Source organism: Notamacropus eugenii, chromosome 5 (assembly GCF_028372415.1).
Source record: "Notamacropus eugenii isolate mMacEug1 chromosome 5, mMacEug1.pri_v2, whole genome shotgun sequence".
NCBI lineage: Eukaryota > Metazoa > Chordata > Mammalia > Diprotodontia > Macropodidae > Notamacropus > Notamacropus eugenii.
In genome coordinates, this window is record NC_092876.1 from 438,584,347 (window position 1) to 438,601,495 (window position 17,149).

The 17,149-nt window shown below is 33.4% G+C and overlaps 1 protein-coding gene across 3 annotated transcripts in view; it reads left to right on the forward strand.

The window, feature by feature from the left end:
* CFAP47 (cilia and flagella associated protein 47) overlaps positions 1-17,149 on the forward strand; it is a 917,896-nt gene that overhangs the window by 361,476 nt on the left and 539,271 nt on the right. For all 3 annotated transcript variants that reach the window (XM_072615192.1, XM_072615194.1, XM_072615193.1), the window contains exons 37-39: positions 1,792-1,910; positions 6,697-6,847; positions 12,195-12,283. In XM_072615192.1, the coding sequence (XP_072471293.1) occupies positions 1,792-1,910; positions 6,697-6,847; positions 12,195-12,283 (359 nt within the window). The remainder of the gene's footprint in view (positions 1-1,791; positions 1,911-6,696; positions 6,848-12,194; positions 12,284-17,149) is intronic.

Below are 17,149 nucleotides of genomic sequence, written 5' to 3' on the forward strand. Positions count from 1 at the left end.
TGAAGTTAAATCATGCATATAATTTCTTTTTTTTCCTTAACTAAGATTTTTGTTGTCATTTCACATGGCATTTTGACCTTGATACTTCTACCATTAAAAGGTTGATGTACAACGTTAAGAGTTGCATCAGAAGGGTAATTTTTAACTATATCAGTGAACTGAGATTAGCATAGGTATACATAGCACATACTTCTTTGCATAACTGATGTTTATCCAATTGAATCTGACTCAACAAGTATTTATTAAGTATCTACTATGTGAAAGATAAAAATAGACCCTTCCTTCCTTTGTGGAGCTTATGTTCTATTGAGTAGATAGTGGCTATATGATACTTTAGAGGGAGAGAGCTCTGACCATGAGGAAGGAAAGACTTCATATCATATATATATACACACACATATATATATACATATACATGTATATATATATATACACACATATATATGTATATATATGTATATATATACACACACACACAATATATATGTGTATATATGTGTGTATATGTTATATGTATGTATATATGTATATATACACACATATATGTATGTGAGTATATATATACATACACATATATATATGCACATATACATACTGATACATACATTTACATACACATACACATACACAATCCACATATTTGTGTGTGTGTGTGTGTGTGTGTGATAAGGCAGAGACCTGAAGAAAAATTAGGATTGTAAGAGATGAAGGTAAGGAAGAAGTGAGGTGAGGGGATTGGCTGGACAAGGGCAAGGAGAGGGAATGATGTGTATAAAAACTAAGAAGTAGTTCAGTTTGACTGTAATTTAAAAAAAACCCATAAAGCAGAATAATGTTGAATAATCCTAGAAAGAATGGAGCCAGACCATAGAGAGAATTAAATATCAGCCTTGAGGAATTTTCATTTTGCATTAGGCAAGAAGAAAGGAAATGAGCATCTAATAAGCACCTACTCCATATCCAGTACTGTGTTGTGGTTTTTTTGTGTGTATGTGTGTGTGTGTGTATTATTTTATTTGATGATTATAATAACCCTGTGAGATAGAGGCTACTATGATCCTCATTTCACAGTTGAGAACAGTAAGGCATATAGAAGTTAAATGACTTGCCTGGGATCACACAGCCAATAAGTATCTGAGATGAGATTTGAATTCAGGTCTCCCTAACTTTTAGCTCAGCACTCTTATTCCCTGTGCCACCTAGCTGCCTATATTAGAAGAAATAGAGGATCTTTGCAGGTTCTTAAGAAAGAGAGTGATTTGGTCACATTTGTGCTTTAGTTAAATTATTTGGGCAGTGTTTTGAGCTAATGAGACTATGGAAGAGAACTTATTGCGAAGTTGAAGATGATTTGTGCTAAATTACTTTCAAACTTTTAGCTTGAGGGAAAAATAAAAGTAGACCAGTAGTTAGAAAACTAGATTCTAATTCAATTTTGTTATTAGCTCATTGCTTTGGATAAGTCATCTCACTTTGACTGTTCATTTTTTTCCACAGTAAAATGAAGAGGTTAGATTCAGATCCAGTTCTATTATTATTTCATTTTTATTTGAAGATCATATAAAGAGTACTTGGTTTGGAATTCAAAGACATGGGTTTGAATTCCAGCTCTATTATTTACTATTTAATTTTTCTGGATTTGGTTTCTTGTCTGTTAAATGAGAGAATAAGACTAGATCATCTGCAAAGACCTTTTCAAGTCCATATCCTGTGATCTTATTACGTTATGATCATGACTTGCCTGCATATTTTTAATGTTGTCTAATGACTGCAACATATCTTCTTTTCTAGATTCTTCTGAAAAATACCAGCTCTAAAAATTTAGTATATAAGGCTAGAATTATAGGCTGGGATGCAGCAGATTTTTCATTGCCTGAAGAATATAAGAGTGTTATAACCATTGCTTCAAGGTAAAGAAATTTTCCTTTGGCTTTAAGTGTTAATTAAATTAACACTAGTGTTTTAATATGGGGCATGCACATGCTTTTATAATCTGTGGGGGATACATAGTAACAGTCTTTCATTTAGACATCAGTGAATTTTTTAGAATTCAAATATGCAATATTTTATCTTTTTTGAAAAGACTGGTTTGCCAAAAGTAATATATCTTCCTTTTATGTAAGGATTTAAGTTTAATTTACTTATGTGTAATGATCATTGATGTTAAGAAGTGAACAAGAATTTTTTGAACACTTATTATGTTCTAGGCATTGTGCTAAGCCCTTTACAAATATTATGCCATTTTGTCCTCACAATAACCATGAGAAGTCGATGCTCTTATTATTCCCATTTTATAATTGAGGAAATTGAGGCCAACAGAGGTTATGCGAATTTTCTAAGGTCACACAATTAGTAAGTATATGAGGCTGTATTTGAACTCAGGTCTTCTTGACAGAAGTCCCAGCAATCTACATATAGATCTAGATATGTAGATGTGTCTAGATCTGTATATTGTACCACAAGTTGCCTTCATTAGATTTGTTTCATTTTTTGTCAAATTTTTATATTTCATATCTCTGATTATTGGCTCATCTAGAATATGTGATAAAGACACCAAGAAGTATGCTGTCTCAAGGGTTTAGAAAGGCAATTTGAAACTGATAATCTTAAATGCTATTTTGGAGTGCCTCCACTGAGGGCAAAAGTTCTTGTTTAATCAGAAATTTGAGAGTGGTAGTATCAAGATAAGCCTGACTTGCCAATTTACTAATATGAATGAATATTTGGCCAATCAAGAAATTCACTTGGTCAGTCATGGTTTTTAAATGCAAATAGTTTCTTCTGTACAGTGAGAAAATGTTGTTGTCCACTCATTTTCAATTGTGTCTGACTGTGACCCCATTTGGGGTTTTCTTGGCAGAAATACTCCCATGGTTTGCCATTTCTTTCTCCAGCTCATTTTACAGATGAGGAAACTAGACAAACAGGGTTAAATGATTTATCCAGGGTAACATAGATTTGAAATTAAGAACATGAATCTTCCTGACTCCAGGTCTGGCTCTATCCACTGAACCACCTAGTGGCCCCAAGAAAACATTATAATGATGAATTATCAAGTTTGATACTACATGGTATCTAAAATTGTACTTTAGCTTATATCATTCTATTAATGTAGATCATGTCTTCTAGCATTTGGAATAAATTAATTGCTTAACTAACATAAAAAGAAACATGTAGCATGGGTCACCCTTCACAGTTGTGAAGACCTAAAACCATGACAGTTTCAAGGCATGTTTCAGATCAACACTTACTCAAAAATCATAGTTTATGAATTAATCTTTCCACCCGTGTTTCCTTTATACCAGAGAAATCAGAGAACCCTTCAATCCAAAGCATAAAACTCAATATAAATAGCAATTAAAATATTTCCATAAATACAGGAGTACATTCTTCCTTATCTTACCAACTGATCCCACATTACCAAAGGGAGGAAGAACATGTGAGAATGTATGTTAATATAGGAAGCATCCACGGCCAGGAAAACTTCATTAAGCCTAGAGGAACAGGGTAGAACATCACGCAATCTCTCCCTACTGTCGCATAGTGCTGCTATTTTAGCACCTCATTGTACCATTGACTTTGGTTCCTGTAAGGCCAATTTTTGATGTAGATGATTTTGATACTTCAGTGACTAAATTTTCTTGAGTGAATTCCAAGGAGAATTTTCTTTCATTTGAATTTTACTCTGTTATAGTAGAGTTCTAGTAAATTTGACAAACTATGTTTTCTTCTATAGTATTATATCAGAAAACAAAATATCAAATGAAGATGGTAGAAAACATTGTATTTTTTAGTTCCTGAAAATATATTTAAATGTGAATGTTATAAGATACAACAGGCTAAAAGTAGTTAAAAAAAAAAAAACTTTGGACTTGGAGTTAGCAGATATGGTTTTGAATCCTGGCATCAACACTTGATTGGGGATGTTATTTAACTTCTCTGATCACTAATTTCATGATATGTAGAATGGGAATAATGTAACTATTGAACTTAATAAAATTTATGAGAAAAATGTTTTGTAAAGTGCTAAAATAATGCAAACAAGTTAACATAAGGGTAATGAGAAGTTACCAATGAACCACTGGAGTAATAAAAAGATCGTCATTTTTTCTCTACTTTGCCTTCAAACAAGAATGTACCTTCCATCACATCTAGATGAGAATCCATTCTCTCTTAAAATACTGTTAGAAGAAAATGTATGACTTTTGCCATATTTTCCTGTTTTTCTTAAGTTTTCATTATCAGTTTTTTCCAAAACAGTAAACTAATTTTGTATTACATTTATTTATTTAGTTTTCAGTTTTTCATTCTAAGTGAAGGGAAAACATGATGTGATACAATTTTCCTTTCAATATTAAAAATAAAATAAAACAAAAAAATCCCCCAAACCAAAGAATAAATTATTAAAATACTCCTTAACCATGGATTTTTCCATGAATGATTCCAATAGTGTTAACTTTTTAAAATAAATTCTTTATGTTTTTAAACTTCTTTAGAAAAAAACATCATTAGCAATCATTATACTTTATCAATCATCTATTGGAAGAAGATGGTGTTCCAGTTTTCTTCCCTATAAATGACCATCTTTGACCATTATGCATTTACCATACCAGACAGACAACTCTGTAGCCAAAGGAATCTATAAGCATGTAAAAACAAAGAAAAAACCAACTATAGGAATACACTTGCAATACTACATATGACTTAATTTCCAATTTTGACTTCAGTGTGAGGTTTTGATTTAGCTATTTTGTTGTTTTTTACACACTGCACCTTCCCATCTTCATTTTTTGATAGAAAACACTAGAAAGCATAGTAATAAGTGGAGTCTTTATTAAAATAAGTATTACTTATCTAAAACCAAGAACAAGCATTATGTGTAATAGACATTAATTAAAAGTCTTCCCTGTAAGATCAGGGGTGAAGCAAGGATGTCCATTATCTCTACTATTATTCCACATCATGTCAGAAATGATAGGTATAGAAACAAGACAAGAAAAATAAATTATAGTGGGAGTGTATTCATACTTCATTGCCGAAGAAGACCATGACATCAGAGAAATAATGACATGACTTGCACTTGACTTTGTTTTGAGTGAGGGAGGGCTATGCAGATCACCAGCCTCACTTCTCCTCCAGAGCCTTCTGAATCCAATGACCAGGTATTCATCAGGATGACTGGAGATGACCCAGGATGAGGCGATTGAGGTTAAGTGACTTGCCCAAGGTCACACAGCTAGTGGATGTCCAGTGTGTGAGGTGAGATTTGTACTGAGGTCCTTCTGACTTCTGCACTGGTGCTTCATCCACTGCACCACCTAGCTGCCCCCAAATTATAGTGATTAGAATAATTAATGAAGAAAGAAAAATATCACTCTTCTCAGATGATATGATATGCTCAGAAAACCCTATAGAATCAACTAAAAACCTAGTTTAAACAACTAACAGTTTTAGCAAAGCTGCAAGATATAAAATAAACTCATATGTATCCATGCCTGTGCACTGGTGCTCTTTCATGACAGATATATTCTCCCTCATTATCTTTGGCTCTGAGAATGCTTGACTTCCTTTAAGACTCAGCTCAAGTGTCATATCCTTCAAGAGACTTTTCCTGTTCTCCCATAGCTGCTAAGTGTCTTCCCCAACGAAGGTTACTTTCCATCTATACTGTAGCTATTGATTTTTGTATATTGTATTTCCCATTAGAATGTAAGCTTCTTGAGGTCAGGAACTATTTTTATTCTTTTCTTTGTAACCTTAGCAGTTAGAACAGTGCCTGACATGTATTCAGGTGCTTAAAAATGCTTGTGATTTTTGCCTGTTTTACCCATTAATTTTACTTTAACTTTTTTTTCAACCTGTGTAACCTTAGGTGAATCAATATAACTCTCTGGGTTTGAGATCCCTCATTTGTAAAATATTATTTGAAAAGTCCATGATAGTTCTTTGTCATTTGAATCATATTTTTGAATTTGATATGAAAACATTTGAAATATGCTTTCTTAGTAAGCAGAAAATCTTTTGCTGCTAATATTGCTTGTTTTCTCTAAAAGTACAATTCCAGTTTCCACACAATCTATGTAGCTACCTTATGAAATACTAAACATGAAAAAAATCAGGCTTGATTTTATAAGTCTAATGATAATTCAATCATATTTTGATCAGGAATTGTTTTTTCTCTTTTTTCTCTTATTATATATTATTTTTTCTCTTATTAATTTTTACATGGCATCTGAGAAAATTTCATTCAGAAAATTCCAATAATCTCTTGACAACTTCTTTTGGATTAACAAAAATCTGTGGGAAAATATGGTTAGATTTACATAGGATTGTCCAAAACCATTCAGGCAATAGGAATGAGCCAAGATTCACATATTTGTCTCTATATGTATGATGTGAAAAAAGATGTCAGAAAAAGAATATCAATCATTATTCACATGGTGCTTATGCTTCACTACTTGTCTTCTTCCTTGTCTTATTTTCTGTGAACTTTATCCATTCAGACTTGCATCATATTTATCTGTCGTTTGCTACTAAACTATAAACTTTTGTATTATTTAATGTTTAAATTCCTAGCACTTAACATAGTGTAGCAAATATAGTTCAGTGCTAAAAAATATAATAAGTTCCTAGTAAATAATTATTGGTTGATTTTTTATCCTGTATTTCTTCTTTTTTTTTTATCTTGTGGACCAGAGATCAAATTTATATTAATGTGTCATTTACTAGTCGCTTTATACATCCTGCTGAAGCTATACTGATGTTAATTTCTAAAACGAAGAGTGGCAGGAGAGGTACTACAATGACTTTTGCTCTTAAGGCGGAAGTCACTAATTTTAAAGCCATGGTAAGTAAATTTTTTTCCCTGTTGTTGATTATGATGATCTCATATATATGGTTATATTAATGTTTTTTCTAACAGTCCATAAATATTGAAAGTAAATATTTCTTTGGTTTTTTATTTCTACATTAGGTATTATATTTGTACATATACATGTATGTATGTATATATATATATATATATATATATATATATATATAGAGAGAGAGAGAGAGAGAGAGAGAGAGAGAGAGAGAGAGAGTGTTTAATGTGTAAAAATATTCCTTCTGTTGCACTCTCTTACCTTTGTGCCTCTGACCTTTTCTTGTTGATCTCCCTCCTCGTAGGGCTGAATCTCCAAACAAATAATGCAAGTTAAGCAAAAAAATCCATTATAGCAATTTTTCCTTTGCAGACAACTTTTAAAAACTTATGTTTATCCAAGTATCTGATCCATCAAAGAGCAAAATACCAGTTCTACATATTAAGCAATCATAGTAGAAATAGTTTATTATTGCTATCAACCTAGGTGCTGATTTCAGCCAATTTCCCTTCAACTGTTTTCATTTTGTATGCAGAATAATTGTATGTGCAAATTTCTTATGTTATGGTGATGCATGAATATTTATAATACAAGACAGGTATTTACTGAGAAAAGGGTGAGCAGATGTGGAGATGTGAGAAGATAACTTAAGAATGCTTGACTTAGAATGCAAGACTCGAGAGGAAGGGAAAATGTTTTACATTAGTCACCTGGACCTGAAACTAGAGTGTACATTAGTTAAGCTACCAATGGATCTCTGATTTTTCATTAAGATTGCCTCTTGGACAAGTTTTGCTTTTATTCCTTCCCAAGTTTTTATCGTTCTGAAATGCCCCTCTTGGCCATGTAAATCTGAGGAAACAAGAGCTCTTGTCAGGGCAGGATACATAATATATAAATAAAGGTAAATATAAAGATTGTTGGTTGGTTGTTGTCCTTCGCCTTCGAAGAGGATCAAAATGACATCACCACTGTAAAGTGAAATTTCAGTGTGTCCTATTGTGGCTGACCAGATCAATATGACCTTGGAATGCTCTACCATAGGTTGGGCACAGATAGTCCATTTGAATATTTGGGGTAAATATCCCAAATTTGCACATCCTGTGTTTACTTTGTGCTGTTTCAATTCTGCTTTGCTCAAAGAGCACAGCACCTTTTTTTATGTGGGCACCCCATGCTGACTGGTCCTGTGCCAGTGTCTCCCATGTTGCACAGTCAAATCCAAAGTTCTTGAGAGAGACCTTGAGAGTGTCCTTGTATCGCTTCTTCTGACCACCATGTGATCGCCTGCCCTGTGCAAGTTCTCCATAAAATTGTCTTTTTGGTAAGCATACATTTTGCATTCGAACAACGTGGCCAGCTCATTAGTTGTACTCTCTGAAGCATAGTTTGAATACTTCACAGTTCAGCTCGAGCAAGGACTTCAGTGTCCTGCCAGGTGATCCTCAGAATCTTCCTAAGACAGTTCAAATGGAAGTGATTCAGTTTCCAGCCATGGCACTGGTAGACTGTCCATGTTTCACAAGCATATAACAATGAGGTCAGCACAATGGCTCTGTAGACCTTCAATTTAGTAGTCAGTCTAATATCTCTTCTCTCCCAAACCTTTCTTCGGAGCCTCCCAAACACTGCTCTGACAATGCATGCATCAACCTCATTGTCAAAGTGTACATCTCTGGAAAGTACACTACCAAGGTAAATGAATTTATCCACAGCATTCAAAACTTTTCCATTTGTTGTAATTGATGGTTGCACATATAGATGGTGTGGTGGTGGCTGATGGAGCGCCTGTGTATTTTTGGTGTTAATTTTTAGGCCAAAATTAGCACAGACAGCAGAGAATTGATCTATACTTTGTTGTATCTCAGTTTCAGAGGCTTCATTGAGTGTACAATCCTATGCAAACAGAAGATCATGCACTAACAATTCCTCCACTTTGGTCTTGGCTTGTAGCCTTTTCAAATTGAAGAACTTATCATCAGTATGGTAGTTGACCTTGTTGCCATGTTCATCCTCATTGAAAGCATTTGTCAACATGGCTGAAAACATCACAGCCCCGTTTTACTCCATTGGTGACTGGGAAAGCATGAGTCCTTTGTCCAAATATAAAGATATATCATATATAAAGCATATCATTAATCTGAAAGTTTAGAAATCCTTTTTTGAAAGTTTGTACCCACAACTAATCCTAAATAATTACAGAAATTCAAATTAAAACAATTCTGAATTCTAATACTCATCAATGTGGCAAAGTTGACAAAATATGAGAATCATAAATTTGAAAGGATCTATGAGAAAATAGGCAAATTAATAATGTAATGTTGGTAAACCAGCTACAATTATGCCTCCCAAGCTATTAAACTGTGCATACCCTTTCACTCAGTAACACTGATGTCAGGCTGGTACCCCAGAGGAACAAAGAAAGACAAGAAGGACACATGTGTACAGATTAGTAGTGACAAAGAATTGGAAATTAACAGGCTATCAATCTATTGGATTATGGGTGAACAAATTATTACATGTTGATATAATGAAATATTATTATACAATAAAAAATGATAAAAGGGTGGGTTCAGAGACACCTGGGACATCTTGTATCCACTGAAGCAGGGAGAAATAAATGGAAACAAGATAATAAGAGCAATCAGTTTTGAAAGTTGGAAACTGATTAATTTAACAACCAACTATGTTTCTAGAGGACTGATGTTGAAGAATGCTGCCTACCTCCTTGATGCACATTTGAAATAGATTTTTGGACACAAGCAATATTGGAATTTGCTTTGTTTGACTTTGGATATTTGTTACAGAGAGTTTGTTTTGTTTTCATTTTATTCCATGGGGATTAGGGAATGGCATATAAATAGAAATAAGAGAAAATAATGCTTGTAATTCAGAATTAAAAAAAAATAATTATTTTGAAAATTTTGTTTGATATACATCATACTTCTATTGATACATTTCCAAAGGAACACATCTTCCTTTTTTCAAAATAACATCAGTTTACTGAAAAAAATCCACAAAACTCTTACAATATTTTGTTTTTACATCATCTTCATTTCCAAATATATATCCTTCTTGTCTTCACAGAATTATCCCTTATATTTAAGAATGAAATAGAGAGAAGGAAAAACAAACAACACTTCAGCATACCTATATCAACCATGTCTGACATTAGATTAAATGTTTCATATCCATAGTGTTCCCCACCTCTGCTTCCCTTTTTGGAATCAGTCATGACCCTTGTGGTTGCATAATTTTTGGTTTCAGATTTTTTTTTTAATCTTTGTGTTTTACATTGTTATAGTTTTGTATATTGTTTTCTGTGCTATGTCTTCCTATGATTATGTTCTTCATATTATTTTTTCATATACTATAGTAATATTCCATTTAAAATATACTACAATTTGTTAACTCTTTCCCCATGGAACTTCTACATTTCTAGTTCTTTATTATTATAAAAGGTGTTGCTATAAATATTTTGGAATGTAGGCAACCTTTGCTTTTTCATTGGTTCCTTTCGAGTATATACCTAAGAGAGGGAGCTCTGAGTCAAAGGATATGGACAGTTTAGTAATTTTAAATCCATAATTCCAAGTTGCTTTCCAGAATATTGGACCAATTTATAGTGGAACCATAAGGATATCAGTGTGCCTGTATTTCCAAATCTACTACATTGATTATTTCCATCTTTTGTTATTTTTGCCAATTTGCTAGGTATGAGATGAAATTTCAAGGGCTGATTGATTTTCATTTTGTTTACTATTATTTATTATGAGTTATCCTTCATGTAGTTTTTAATAGTTTGCCATGCTTCTTGACAATTTTGTCTATGTCTGTGATCTTCTTGTTTCCATTAGGGAATGACTAACATTAATTTCAAAGGTGAATATCATTCATTGTGTATTCTAGTCAGCATTTTACATCTCTTCCTTCATCTATTTGCAGTACAAAATGGAAAAAAGTAGTTTCTCAGATTGATAATGAAGGTTTTCAGACATGTGGAGAATTTTGCTTCCCACTTTATTATCTTTGAGTGAAGCCATTAGAGCTGCTAAGCATATGATTGTCCAAATAATATTTTGACTTTATAAACTTTTCTAAGGAGCTATAATGTTTCTTCTATGAAATCCAGCTTTTTATACTTAATGGTTATATAAATACTACACACCCAATGATTTTGATATCACAGAAGTATTTTTTAAAAGTAGTTTACTTTTGCTTATTAAAAGCATCATCCCCCCGAAACAATTCTTTTATCTTGCCAACATATTCTTCATGTATACTTTCAATGTGTTATTTCAATTTATTATGTTTCATGGTATTGACCACTAAACTAGCTGTACAAAGCAAAATGAAAGACTCTTCTATTCCTCGCTGACAATATTTTTGCATCCTAATGATAAATATATTGGTTAAAATGTTCTTGGATTTTCATTTTGTCTTTTAAAAAAATTCTGCTATTTAAACAGGTTAACAGTGTCAGCTGCGTTTGTGAATTATCTTGTACTAAAGAGTGAACTAATTTTATTTAAAAAATAGAGGCAATAAAAATTTGACAATTAGGTTTAAATTTGTTCAGAATTTCAATTATTTATAATCATTCTCATCATAAAAGTTATAGTTTTTGTATATCGGTCTGTGTTTAAGTCAGCTTATTATACTGATCAAAATGAGTGACATTAAGAGATAGCTGATATTGTAATACATTTAATTTCTCCCTAGATATTTTTTAAACTTTAAATTTATACACATCATATTCAAATACAGCAAGTAAGTAATTGTTTTCAACTTCTCTGTGTCCTGATTCTTCATTTATTTGGTGGTGATGTTAGAAGATTCTTACTAAGGTATCAATGGAAATTTTACCTTATTTGTCTATACCATATTAAATGATTTTCGTGTTGCATTTACTATATATTATGGCAAAGTATAGATATTAGTCTGACTTATATTAATTTTGGTTTAAATCTTGTTTTCATTGGAAAACAGAGAATATGTTTCATTGGGGAAATAAGAGGTATAATTGAAAATATGAAATTACTTTGATCATTTCTTTATATGTTTCCTCCTCTGTCCCAAGGAGCATGCCTCACAGTCTGGAAAATTTTACTGCACGTAAGTGGGGGAAGAAGTTTTTTTCATTCCCTTCATTCATTTTAACAGCAAAATGTCTATTGAAAGGAGAATGGTGAAAATATATAGTACCTTTCACTGATTGCTTATATGTTTATTTAGATAGCTTTTTATTCTTGGTTTAGGTCAAATTTTATAATTCAGAGTATGATTTTTGATTTATTTATAACCATGATTTTATCTTTTACTTTGTTTCAGGAAATTGTAAGCTGCAAAACACCATGTTATGAATGGAAAGAAATTACTGTGGATGTTAAAAATCCTTTTCCAACTGATGGAGAATTCAGGTAAATATTCCTGTTTTGAGTTTACTAGTATCAAGGAATTTTTGGGTCTCAATTCTTCATGAAACTAAACCATTTTATTTATCTGTTTAAAGTGACAAAATGAGTTTAAATAAAATGTGCTTGCATTTTAAATTTATAAAAACTTGCACATGGTAAACTGTGAATTATTAGAGTAAATAACGATAAACTTGAAATTCATACAATAAAATTACACTTTTGATCAAGTTGAGTATACAAAGTTTACTTTTTTTTATTTGATCCAGCACACTTCAGAGAAACAAAGATATGCTAATTATTAAACTCCCCCTATCTTCATTTCACTGATTATATGACAAAATTAAAGTATTTATGCAAAATGTAAAACAGACTGTTCCTGGAGGCTTATGTTACTCTCATTTGCTCCCACTTTCACTGTATCTGTACGTCTCCTGAGACAAGAATAATTGAGGAAAATTAGACAAGAAAGAACAGAACCTAACTGGCTTGAATATGACTTTTTAGGACATTATAAAAAAAGAACAATATTTCTTTAATCATTTCTTTCTTGAATATTTAAAAAAAGTAGTGCCATCTAGAAAGCCATGCTAAATATTTGAGAATGAATGAATATTTAACCTTGAATCTAAACTTTTGCTTAATTCCCATTTTCTTAGATTTAGGAATGTTCCTTATAAATATATAAAATGAAACCATGCTTGTTATTTTAATATTTGATAGCTTCCCTTTCCATCATTCTCTGATATTCTAATTCTTTGTCAGTTCCATGACAGTCATATAAGTAAAATTACCTGATATGTTAACCATTCCTGATAACTCTAAAATAATTTACACCTGCAGTGAAAATATTACCTCAAAATTTTTGCTTCCAATTTTCATGGTGCAGGAGAATTATTATACTTTTCAAGCTGTGTAATCGAGTGTAGAAACCAAAAAAAAAAACCACTCTGAACAAATAGATGAAATAGGCAGATCTATAAACAGCTAGAGAAAAAAATTATTTCAGACAGCCCAAATGGCGAGCTCTAGCTCCTAGAAAGGAAGAAAACCGAATGAATAATGTAAAATCTTGCTTTCCCTTGTGTAATATCTCACAGAGAGCCTTGTAGTAAGTTACTGGAGGGAATTACACTTTTATGTATTTTTAAAATATTGTGAAGGTTTTTTATTGTGTTTGTGACTCTAAAATAGAAAAGTTTTAAAGTTAAGAGAAAGTATGGAGATTTAAAATCCACATAGTGGTATTTACATTTAGACCAGTTTTAATTTGAATTTAGGAACAGGTAGGAAGCACAGTGAATAAAACTCCAGGCCTGGAGTCAAGAAAACTCATCTTTCTGAGGTCAAATCTGACCGCAGGCACTTACTAGCTGTGTGACTCTGGGCAAGTCACTTCACCCTGTCAGCCTCAGTTTCCTAATTTATAAAAAGACGTGGAGAAGAAAATGGCAAAACACTCCAGTATCTTTGCCAAGAAAACCCCAAATGAGGTCACAGAGTCAGATACAATGGAAAAAATGTCAAACATAAATAATTTGAAGTTAATATTATAGAATCGGTTAAGCTGTTTTAAATTTTTTACTTGTTTATATAAATGGGCACTTGACTTAATACTGTGAACAATACCAGTGTAATGGTACTTGTGAAGAGCGAAAGAAATATACTTGTGCATACCAAATGAAATCATAGACGTGGACAAGGGGTGGGGAACCTGTGGCCTTGAGGCCCCATGTGTCTTTGTAGGTCTCTGGGTGCTGCCTTTTGACTGAGTCCAAGTTTTACCAAACAAATCCTTTTATTAAGGGGATGTGTTCTGTAAGGTTTGGATTCAGTCAAAGGGCCACACCTGAGGCCCTAGAGGGTCACATGAGGCTTCAAGGCTGCAAGTTTACCACTCCTATGGCTCTGGACAATAAAACGTATAAATCTGAACCATCTCCCTTACAAGGTTGTTGTACATCTAAAAGTACTTTGCAAATGTGAGTTACTATTGTTAAATATATGTAATAATGCTATTAATGGGGAACTGCACTTAGCAAAGTGCCTGGCACATAGTGGCATTAAATAAATGTTGATTGGTACTTGATACTGCACTCCACATTGGGGGAGGGTTTGGGGAGCTTGTTTCCTTGCAAGTCACGGTGCCTTGGTGAGTCTGTGTAGTAGGTTTAAACATTTTTAACTGGTTCTGGAGGCCTACTAAAATGCGCATGGCACCAACCTTTGTTTTCTGGCTGCATTTTTGGAATATGAACCAGGAGAGCCTTCTAAAAGCTCTAGTTGACTTCTTCCCCCTCTTCTCTTTGGGTGGATTTTGATCTTGTTTTGACCCCTTATCTTAGCGCATCCCGTTAGCGATAATGTTGAGGCCGTGAGCCTCCTGTTTATGAGGACAGCTAAGGCCTTCTAAAGTTGCTCCATTTTGGATTTTACAAATGCATGCCAAATATATACATTTCTACCCTACATACATACATATACATATATGTATATATAGAAGCAAATATAGAATTCTTTTCATTAGATGATACTAACTTGTTAAACTCAGGAAAAATAATTTAGGAGTCAATTTAGGAGTATAATTTTATTTTTCTTATATATTCTTCTCCCTTTTTGTGCCTTTTGCATTCTCTATATTGCATAAAATAATGCATGAAATCCTAGACTGTGAAGGGTCAGAAGAATCCTTCAAAGTCACTTAGCCTGATTTCCACTGGAAACTTCTCATATTCAGAACATTCCTGAGGCTGTTGATGATGTTGAACAACTGACCTCAGCTTCCTGTGCTGAGGAAGGAAGGCCTCCAGTGTTAGGAAGTATATTTTTATGGGAAGCAGTACACATCAATTTGTTGAAAAGTTCCTTCTTATTTTAAGCTCAGATCTTCCTTCTTAACATACACACACACACACACACACACACACACACACACACACACACACACACACACACACACAGACTTTTCATTTCCATGTGAATCAGAATGACAGACTTGGAGCAGGAAGATATCTTAGAAGACAGCCAGGTCAATGTCCTTGTTTTATCTTTGCAATAGGCCTTTCCCTGTCATTATTTAGTTAATCCTCTACAGGGTTTTGTCACATTTGTTTCCTCTCCTTCCCCTTCTCTGTCCTGCTGCCTCTCAATCTCCTTTGCTCATTCTTCATCCTTGTCATGCCCACTGGCTGGGTCCTGGGACCTGATATCTTCTTCCTCTATACTCCTTTGCTTTTGTTAGCTCCTGTGGGTTCAGTTTAGACAATCCTGGCTCAATCTATCTCTAGCCTTTGATTCTTTGCCATATTACTGTCTCATACCTCCAATTGCTCCTTGGATGTTTCAAACTGGATATCCAATGACATCTCAAACTAAACATATCCACAGGACAATTTACTACCTTTGGCCCCCAAACCCTCCTATCTTCCAAACTTCCTTATCTCATTTGAGAAAATCACCATCCTCCCAGTCACTCTGGCTTGCAACCTCAGCGTCATTCTTAACTTCTCCTTCTTTCTCATACTACATATCCAGACCCTTATCAAATCTTGTCATTTCTACCTTTATAACATGTTTCAATATGTGTCTTACAGAGGTTCATTTCTACCTTATACAAGATCTTTTTTCTCCAGTTGTATAATCACAACCTTAGTTCAAGCCTCATCTTCTACCTGGTTCTTTATTTCAAGCTTCTATCACAATCCATTTTGTGTTTGTCCTCTAAAGTGATTTTTCTGAAATGTAGATCTGACTATATTATGCTCCCTACTCTTGTGGGTCCCTATTTCCTCCCAGATCAAATATGTGTTCCTCTCTTTAGCATTTAAAGCTCTTCATTTAGTATTTAAAGCTGATCTTTTGCGGCATATCCAGTCTTCTTAGTTATCTTACTTCCCTTCACACATTTTAGCGATCCAGATATAGCCACCTTTTTGAAATTCATTGAAATGTTATATTCTATTTCCAAACTCCATGTATTTGCACTGCCTGTCCCTGTCCCCCACTTTAACGCATGGCTGGAATTCTTTGCTTTTCATCCTTATCTCTTAGTTTTCTTGACTTCTTTCAGGATTCACATGAAAGCCAAACTTCTGCAAGAGGCCCTTTTCCAGTCTTCTCAGTTGCTAAAGCCTTCTCCTTTCAGATCTGCTCTTTCTATATCTTGTAGGTATCTAGCTATTGACAAGTTTTCTCCCCCATTAGAACATGAACCCTCATGACATATTTAAAAAAATCATAAAGAGAACTGGACAGATTTACTAAGAGCAGAGGACAAATTAAAAATAGAAATAATCACCAATCACCTCCTGAAAGGTGTCCCAAACTGAAAATGACAGGGAGGTCTTAGTCAAAATTCATAACTTCCAAGTGAAAGGAAAAAAAAATGACAAGCAGCCACAAGAGTAAATTCTTTCTTTCTGGATATTTGCTCTACCAAAGAACCAAACATCAAATATCAAGTCAGTTTCAGACAAGACTAAACAGCAACAAATGAAAAACAGAAGGTGGGATTAATTCAGGCTTGGGTTTTGGAAAGGATTAGGGGAAAGGGGCAAGGAAATCAAAGATAGATAATAGCATAAAGTTGGAATGTTTAACTATAGGGCCAAGAATTTGAAGGGAGAAAATTGTGTTCACTGAAAATGTGATAGATTGAGAAAAGAAAAAAAGAATGCCTGGAGATTGCAGTGAGGATTAAGAACTGATTTAGGAAGATTTAAGTACAGGTATGGTTGAAGTTTGGGTATAAAGTACATAATTAGTATGATTCAACTCTTGGAGTAGAATATCTTTACTTTGGCTCATTTTTGTCTGTTTTTGTATAGGCAGCTAATTTGAGTATTGACAGTCAACTTGAAGATTATAGTTTTC